The sequence below is a fragment of the Eurypyga helias genome, unplaced genomic scaffold (assembly GCF_000690775.1).
Source record: "Eurypyga helias isolate BGI_N326 unplaced genomic scaffold, ASM69077v1 scaffold36781, whole genome shotgun sequence".
Taxonomy (NCBI): domain Eukaryota; kingdom Metazoa; phylum Chordata; class Aves; order Eurypygiformes; family Eurypygidae; genus Eurypyga; species Eurypyga helias.
Window position 1 is genome coordinate 1 of NW_010232122.1, and position 8,532 is coordinate 8,532.

At 41.6% G+C, this 8,532-nt stretch overlaps 1 protein-coding gene across 1 annotated transcript; it reads left to right on the top strand.

Moving 5' to 3' along the window:
- The first annotated feature begins 2,266 nt into the window (after positions 1–2,266).
- Positions 2,267–5,175, top strand: LOC104516840 (TBC1 domain family member 15-like). The gene is made up of 3 exons (XM_010161311.1): positions 2,267–2,432; positions 3,024–3,110; positions 3,777–5,175. The coding sequence occupies exons 1-3, from the start codon at positions 2,319–2,321 to the stop codon at positions 3,981–3,983; spliced, it is 408 nt and encodes a 135-aa protein (XP_010159613.1). The 5' UTR covers positions 2,267–2,318; the 3' UTR covers positions 3,984–5,175.
- The last annotated feature ends 3,357 nt before the right edge of the window (positions 5,176–8,532 follow it).

Consider the following 8,532-nt stretch of genomic DNA (forward strand, 5'->3'; position numbering starts at 1 on the left):
AACCATTCTATGATTCTAGGTACCATCTGACATTCCTGTGCCATGTTCCAGGACTTCTGGGGCTTTTTCTGCCTAATCTGTGAATTTCAGGGTGTTATTTTGGACTTCCATTTCTGCCCTCTGAGCTCCCTGAGCCACTAAAGCAGCATCGGATACTTTTTCCCTTTTCCCACTGGCTTCATGACTTCCAGGGTTTTATCTCAAAAGGAATGAAGATTTGTTAGTAGACATCCACCTTAGAGATGGAAGGTACCAGTCCCCATCAGCCGGAGTAGAAGCTAAAACCAAGCTCTCCCACTTAGTGAGCAAGAGCCATAGCGATCAGATTGCAGTAGAAACCGTGGGCGCTCATGTCATCGCAGCGTGGTGCAGCAGGGCGTGCTGGGCAGCGCACGCGCTGGGGAGGTGGCATTCCTCCTTGCGTGGGTAAGCTGAGACATGTCGTGTGGCTGCAGTTATCTGTGACGCTGTATCCGGCAACCTTTTTCCAGGAATATGAAGGCAGGTTAAACTGCTCTGGCTGTGGGTGGGATTACTTCCAGTACGCTTCAGCACTGCGTCTCAAACAGCCCAGGTGGCGGACTAAGCCGCTGCTTACACGTCCCAAGACTTGAGAGCAGCTCACTCCCTCTTTCACACCAGAGGGACAGACAATACTACCTTTTAAATCCCGCCAGCTCTTAATCTTTCCTTTGCACAGTGAGCAGCTTCATTCTCCAGATGCTGCGGAAAGACTGGGTAGAAGAATCCTGGAAGAAAAGATCGGTGGCAGAATGACATGGCTAGCTCACACCTCCAGCGTTACGCTGGTGCAGCTCACACTGTGCACAACAGAATGACCTCGTGATCAGCTGCTTTGCGTGTATTTTTAACAAATACTGGCGTGTGCGGGGATGCTGAGGTAGCACTACAACAAATGAACCCTTACTTGCATAGCTGTATCCGAAGGAAATAGGAAAAGAATTATCGCACCTAAGTGGCATATTTGTGTATTCCTAATTTAAATGCTGTTTTTCTTTTGTCCTTTTCCAAGCACTTTGTGATGCTGCTGTTAAGCATTTACATGCTCTGCCCCAGAATTTAAAAGATGTACCAAAAGTGGTAGCAAAAAGTGTGGATTTTTTGGCATCTGGTATTAGCAGCTGTCATCTCATCAGCTGCAGTTTTCCTCAGAGAGGAAGGAATATCTGTAAAAATCCTTACTAGTATTTTTGGTTTTTTTCCCACTCTTGAAGCCAGATCAGCTGCCCCTGAAGTTACAGCTTGAAGCAAATACTTCTGAAAGTAGATATTCCAGTAGCTTTAAATTGTAGATATGAAAGTTAAATATTTTGTTAATGACTACAAAGGTAACTGTATTTTGGGTTGATTTCCCCCATATCCTGCATTATCATGTTTCCATCTTCTGTGTTCTGGTGTAGATTTAAGGCCAAGAGGCAGGCTGTTATCTGGTGCACTTCATTAATGACTGTTGTGAATGATTCATGGTATGTGTACCATGGCAGTTGGTACAGTGGGTGTGCTGGAAATGTGTAGACAACAGTTTGCTCTCATTATGTGCAAACTTGATGTTAAACCAAATCCTTGTATGGCTGTCAATATTTCCTTCTTATGAAGCAGGGGTAAAACAAACCCATAACCCTCCCCCCAAACACCTGATAGTGTATAGACAGACCGTGTTTGGTAGGCTGTAGGCATTTTCCTTTGGTTGGTATTGTTGATCAGGCTATTTACAGTCCAGCCCTTTTCCTGGAGTGAGAGAGTACATTAACAGAACATTAGATACCTGAATAAGTTATGAAATGTAATTCTGGACAGAGTGAATTGAATCTTAATCGAAACATTCAAGATTAATTGCACTTTATTTTGGGTGAGCTTGGTTTGGATATCTTTCAGATTTAGGCAGTTCTGCTTAAGGCCTACGTGTATCGTGATAAAAGTTTAAGTGTAAGCAAGCTCTTGCTGAGCATCAAGGCTGTGTTCTAGCCATGATGAAGCAAGAATATTTCTACCAGTGAAGTAAGACTGAATCTTCATGAGCCTCCTTTTATGTTTTTTAAGGCAGCTTAATAGCATTATAGTGGACAACCTGGTAGACACAGAAGGACTAGATAAAGATTGGGTGACTCAGACTTGCAGTCGTTGCTGATTGGCCAAAAGAAAAATTTCAAATAGCTGTACAAATATTTAGTTGCCTTAATAGCTTATTGTTAGTTAAGCCCCTCAGTTTGAGGGCTTACTTATTTTCCATAAACTGCTTTTCTTTTCAGAGGAAAAGCATAAGCATTTCAAAAGTGGTTTTTGTATTTTGCCAGGTCATGTGGACGGAGTTGCCTTGCCAGAATTTTCATCTTCTCCTTTGTTGTGCTATCTTAGAATCTGAAAAACAGCAAATAATGGACAAGCACTATGGCTTTAATGAAATATTAAAGGTAGGCATTACTTAATGAAATATTAAAGGTAGGCATTATGTAAATATTAATTAACCTTTTTGGAGTTAAAGCAGTATGTTTGTATTTCATGTTGAGGGGAGGAAGAGGTGTGTACAGTCTTCTGAAGGGTGAAATGTGAACTGAATGCCTGTCTTGCATGCTTTCAAAACGGTTCATTTGATGTCTGTGTTTAGTGATAAGATCCATTAACAGATGGAAAATGGTTCTCCCCCTTGAAGTACTGCTTAGTATGTTTAATCTTAACTTGTGCTTTTTCTTCTATAACCTTAACTTGTTATCTCTGAACGTGTAAGCTGGGGGCTGCCTAGGAGGGCTTGATAGTTCGTCACATTTCGACGTACGACGGATTCCTCCTCCGGATCGTGGATACTGGTGAAAGCCAGCTGTTGCACACTGTATCTTTCAGTACCCGTTTGACAAAGCAAAGAGAGTGTGTTTAGCAGTTCACAGCTTAGGGGGCAAGCGTGTGAGGTGGCGCTTCTTAGCAGTGCAGTACAGCATGAGTGTGTTTTCCAATAAAGCGGATTTACCATTTCTCATACTTACTCTTCTTGGTGGATATGTTTTTAGCATATCAACGAACTGTCCATGAAAATTGATGTGGAATTTATACTCTGCAAAGCAGAAGCAATTTCAATGCAGATGATGAATTGCAAGGTAAAGATATTTTAATATACCTACTACAAGCATTTATAGACAGAAAAAGGATGTAGTTGGCTGTAAATGTACGTGTAACGTGTGAAATAACCAAATGCCTGGGCATAATAAAGGATGCGCTGTATCTATAAGCACCTGCATTCTGAAAGTCTGTAAGCAAGAGCGATTAACTTTTTAGAGTAATGTTGTTCACTGGGGGAGATGTGGGTTGTGCCCGTTGGTGCTGATTTCTAAACTCTTACCTGGGCCACCTCAGTACAAGTAATTGGGTGTTTAGAGTGCTTGAGAAAAACGAGGTGAAAGGTGCGTTGCACTGAAAGCATGCCAGACTTACGAGGCAGAAACTAATGGTTCACTCAGTGAAACTAATTTCAATCACACGAAGTGTAATTATAGTTGTTTAGACTTTTCTTTTTGTAATGAAGATTATATTGTTAATCAGGAATTGGTTCCTGAGCCTGTTCCCTTTTGTCTTCCTGAAAAGCAGACACAGAAAAGGGTAACCAGCAGAACTGATGCTGGGAGAGATGCTTTCGGTACCCCTGAGTTCAGAGGAATGGTTACTTACTGGGGGGTAGGGGACAGACCTGGGGGACCTTGTCGTTAACTTTTTTTCATTTAATTGCAGTGATTTTAAATGTGTTCCTCCCCCTTCCGCCTTTCTAGGAATTGCCTCAAGCAGTTAGTGAGATCCTGGGGATCGAAAGCAGTTCTGTAACACCAGATTTGGATACTGGAGAGGATGATAGTGGAGCTCTGTCGAGTTGTCCGACGTCATTGTATCAGAGTATCTCAACACCTGTAATTGCTGCCAATGGAACAAGAGACAGTGCTCAACAGGTGTCCGAGACGCAGAGCCTGACACCTGCGTAATCACAGGTGGCTAAACTGAAGAAAGACTTTTACTGAGCACGTGTTTTTCAAGCACTTGAGAGATGGATATTTAAATCTGGTGTTGATTAAGCTTTAAGGTTGGAAAGAAACTCTGTACTGTAATGCTCTTGCATTAAAGCTTTACAACATGACTCAACTTAACTATTTTTGTAGTTTCTTCTACCAAAATAGCCTTTTGTTTTCAATAACATTCCTTAATATTTTTGTAGCCAAGTGCATTTTCTTTTTGCTGGTGAACTGGAAACGGATGGTGATTAAGAACTAATTTGAAAATTCTGCATTTCCTGAGCTCTCACATGTATTGATCTGAGGGAGTGTGAGCTCTTTGATTCGAGCAGATTCACAACAGGCCAGCTGAAGCTGCTGTACAAAATTTTCAAGCTGAGGAGATGCTGATGTGTTGAAGAAGGATCGTTTTGTAAATGAATGGGTTTTCCCTATCTTAAATGTTTACAAAAATACTTCTAAGTATTTGTTGCTGGTTGAATGTAGATTTGAAATGGACATTTGTACTTACACAGTTTAATGTCCAAATACTGAATTTTGTGTAATTGGGAGTGGATGAACAGTATATTTTTACATTAACAACATATCTTCACTTTATATATGCATATATATATTTACACACATACACACTATATACAAATGTTTGTGAATACTAAAAAGGATAGTCATATTTTCAATAGCTGAATAACCTTGACTGTTCATTCATATGAATCAGTTTGACCAAATCAGTGCATCGCTCCAACTTGGGCTCTTTTTCAGAACTTTTCTAACTGAAGGTAACTTTCACGTGAATATGTTCAGTCCTACACTTGAGGTAATTTTGCAGTTGATTTCTTGCAAACTTTACTAATGTTTATCTTTGCTAATATATTAACTGATCAATTAACTACTTACACTGTTTTTATGGCGTGACTTGGAGAATTAATAAGCAGGTTATTAAAACACACCCCAAACCAAAATGGTAATCACAGGTAACTTTAATGCATTTTTTTGTATATGCAAAAGGCAGTGTGAGTTTATTCCATGCCATGCCGATGTCCTTCAACGTTATGTGAGATTTAACAGAACTGATTCAGTGTATTCATCATTTGGTAACTATTGTACATAGACAAAATAAAAATCAAAGCTGATTTAGTGTTTTTAATTAAATCATATTTAGAGAAAACAAATCTAGTTGTCTGGTTGTTGATCTAAGAACATGAGGAAGTAGCTGGCAACGGTTAGTCCGTGGATACGTGTTTTGTGAGCAGTGAAGAGCAGTGGGAATATCTCTGTCTGACAGCGGAACATGTCTCTCATCTCTGGGCGGTTGATGTGTGGGATGTGGCGCAGCTCTCTTTTCTCCTGTAGCAGTTTACTTTTACAGATGTTATTTGTGCCATCTAAAGCAAATCCAAGTAACACAAAAAGGCTTTAATAGATAAATTAAGTTGTTACGATAATTTGAGACCCGATTAAACTTCTCTCACCAGTTGTGAACAAACCCTGGAGAGCTGAATCAGTACAGATTTTGCTTTTAATATCGTCGGTGTGCTATCTCGCATCAGTTAATAAGAAGAGTCTTATGTGGTGAACGTCGAGGATTCACAGCTTGGCGTATCCAGAGCCTTTCATTTCCTGTCCAGGAAATTACTGTGAGGCAGCATGCCTTTGTTCCCTGTGCAGCGTTGCGCGTGGCATAAAACACACAAAGGCATCGAAACTTACCTCACTTCGGTTCAGATACACTACTCAAGTCAGTTTTGGTGGTTTTGGATCACCTAGTTCCACTTCAAAGTGTACTGCAAAACGGTTTTGTCAGAAACGGCATTAAAGGGAAACTGTGGAAGGAGGGAGGGAGATGCCGAAGACGGAGAAGTGCGGTGGGCAGGCCTGTCGGTTACCTGTGTATGGGTCTGCTGTTCAGGACATGCAGCTGCAAAAAGATACATGCAACATAGTAAGATCTTGAAGAAAATCATAATTGGCTGAACACGAACATTCAAATGTTTAACAAAAGCGTATTTAAGTGGAATTCTCTCATTTCTTAGAATTACAGCTATGGCTGCTAAAAAATACTACCAGCCCTTAAAACAAAGCTTACCGTTCCTTTTTGGGTATAATTGTTGATCTTTTCCCTTGGCGTTGAGCACTCGGATGTCAGGGTGAGAAGGTTGCTCCCGAATGACCGGTGAGCGGCTGCTGCGGAAGGCTCGGAGTAGGTAGGCTTCCTCTGCTTCCCAGCAGCGAGAGCCAGTGCCCCTCGCAGCCTTCATTTCCTGTAGTTTCCCGCAGACAGGCAGCCTTGCAGAGTTGCCATCAGGAGGAACCTCATCCTCCACTGAACTGTTCCCGATCGTTAGGGATGGATTTAGTCTAAACTGAAGCTACAAACCCTGTGAGAGGCCTTAATCGGGATCATGATGGCGGACAAGCTGCCGTGGGCGGGAGGTTCTGGATGCGCACATTTCTCTTACGTGTGAATGGTTTAGGTTGCTTAGAACTGACAATATCAACTAACTCAGAATACGTTTTTGGTTGCAGTTGTCAGGCTACAAAAGAGGCGATACTCAGTCAGTTCCTGCAAGCCTGTTTTGGTTTTTTTAATGCTGGGCTTGAAAATTATCTTTTGGGGGTGGGTGTATAAAACGTCACATTTTTCAGTCATAGCAGCCTTCCGCTGTTACCTGTTCCAAGGTAAAAATTACACTTATGCAGGTGTCTCCTTAAGAGATATTTTTCTTACTTGGCTGCTTGGGCAATTCTGTTTCAAAGGTACATTCTTGAGGTCTTTTTCTTCTGTTTGAGGGCGAGAGGATAGCTGACAAAAAGGAGAATCGGCTGAAACTTCTTGGAAGTTTGGACCGATGTGAGTGCTTATGGAATGGCTTTGATACTGCGAGGTTAAACTACAGAAGGATGGTACTAAGTTGCCCACAGCAGTCACTTCTTGTCAGCTATATTGAGTGTGTTTAGCAAACGTGTGCTTGTCCTGTCCACCTGCAGTGACTGCGTGTGCACCCATTGAGCGTGGTAGCCAGTGGCCTTCAAAATGTGCCAGCCGTGAGGGTTTTGTATTCATTGTCGTGGGTGATCTTCCTAAAGGATATGAAGGCTGCATGCATCTTAAGGCGGGACCTGATTGCTTTAAGAACCGGATGTGGAAATACTCTGATGTTGATTCTTTTAGCAACATTTTGGTTTTGACCTGTAGTTTAATTACAATTAAGGTGTTAACGTTCAACAAGTTCTGTCGCCAACAAGTTTTTCCTTTAAACTAAATGTGGGGAGATTTAAATGAGATAGGGAAGATGTCCTTCCCGGAGAGGGTGGTGAGGCACTGGAACAGGTTGCCCAGAGAGGCTGTGGATGCCCCATCCCTGGAAGTGTTCAAGGCCAGGCTGGATGTGGCTTTGAGCAACCTGGTCTAGTGGAAGGTGTCCCTGCCCATGGCAGGGGGTTGGAACTAGATGGTCTTTAAGGTCCCTTCCAACCCAAACCATTCTGTGATTCATTCTTAAAACCTTTGCATTTTTCTTGTGAACAAATCTAAGACACTGATGGTGCCTCTTCAATTATTCTCTCTAGTTTTTCCTCACGTAATACTCTACAAAATTCTTTGCCCCCAGTCAGCCACAGCATTGAGGAATCCACTACTTTAGAATATATTCTTGAGCATTGAATCAACTCTCCATTGCTTAAACCATTCAGAAAGCTGTGAAACATATTCTTCTAGCTTCCATTTTTTGGGGATAATATTTTAGGTCAAATTAAGTGAGATGCTGTTTCCTTACTTTTCTAAGTAGTTTTCTGTTACAAGACCTAGCTTGAAAAAAAGACTTTATTGTAAATGATTCGGCATTCAGAATTTGGACCATGAACAAGTTTTGGTACGACTGGCATGATTCATGCGTCCTAACGTGATGCAAATGAAGCCTGACAAGTTTGGGATGGAATTTCTGTAGGTAAAATCTATGCTCTCAAACTGTTCCTTGTTAGACGACAGAAACAACCATGCTGAAGAGGTTAATGAAGTTCTAAAAGTGCATCTGAGAATCGATTCACGTTGCAAATGTGATTGGATAAAGGTAATTAAGTAGGCTCTGTGCAGGAGTAATCATTTGTTTAGTAAATGCATTAATTGTTCCTTAGCCTTGTTTGGGAAATGTGTTAACTCTTCCTCAGTTTTTGTCAGTACTCTTCTCTGAACTGAAGTTTGGTCCGTGGCCTGCAGAAAAGTGGCTGGTAACATGATTTTGTCTGTGGCTGGCTAAAGATCTTAATACATTTTTTTCAAACCTGCTGACTGTTCTCTGAACACTTTGAGACAGGGGCTGGTGCCATCACCATCTGTGTGAAGAATGTTCCGTGAACTCCCTGTGCTGGCTGGGATTAAAGCAGGAAATCCCGACGCTTGGTTCTCGATGTGCATTTACGTACCCGGCTCGAGAGTTGGCATGACTGTATGTGAGCATTGATAAGGTGGTAAGAGATAGATGCGTAACTGAGCACTTAACGGGCAGATTTCATAGAATCATAGAAT

Excerpts from the sequence above, each read along its gene's own strand:
- LOC104516840 (XM_010161311.1), top strand. The coding sequence starts at position 2,319 with ATGTGGACGGAGTTGCCTTGCCAGAATTTTCATCTTCTCCTTTGTTGT. Across the intron at positions 2,433-3,023 it reads GCTTTAATGAAATATTAAAG|CATATCAACGAACTGTCCAT; the intron begins GTAGGCATTACT and ends ATATGTTTTTAG. Across the intron at positions 3,111-3,776 it reads TGCAGATGATGAATTGCAAG|GAATTGCCTCAAGCAGTTAG; the intron begins GTAAAGATATTT and ends CCGCCTTTCTAG.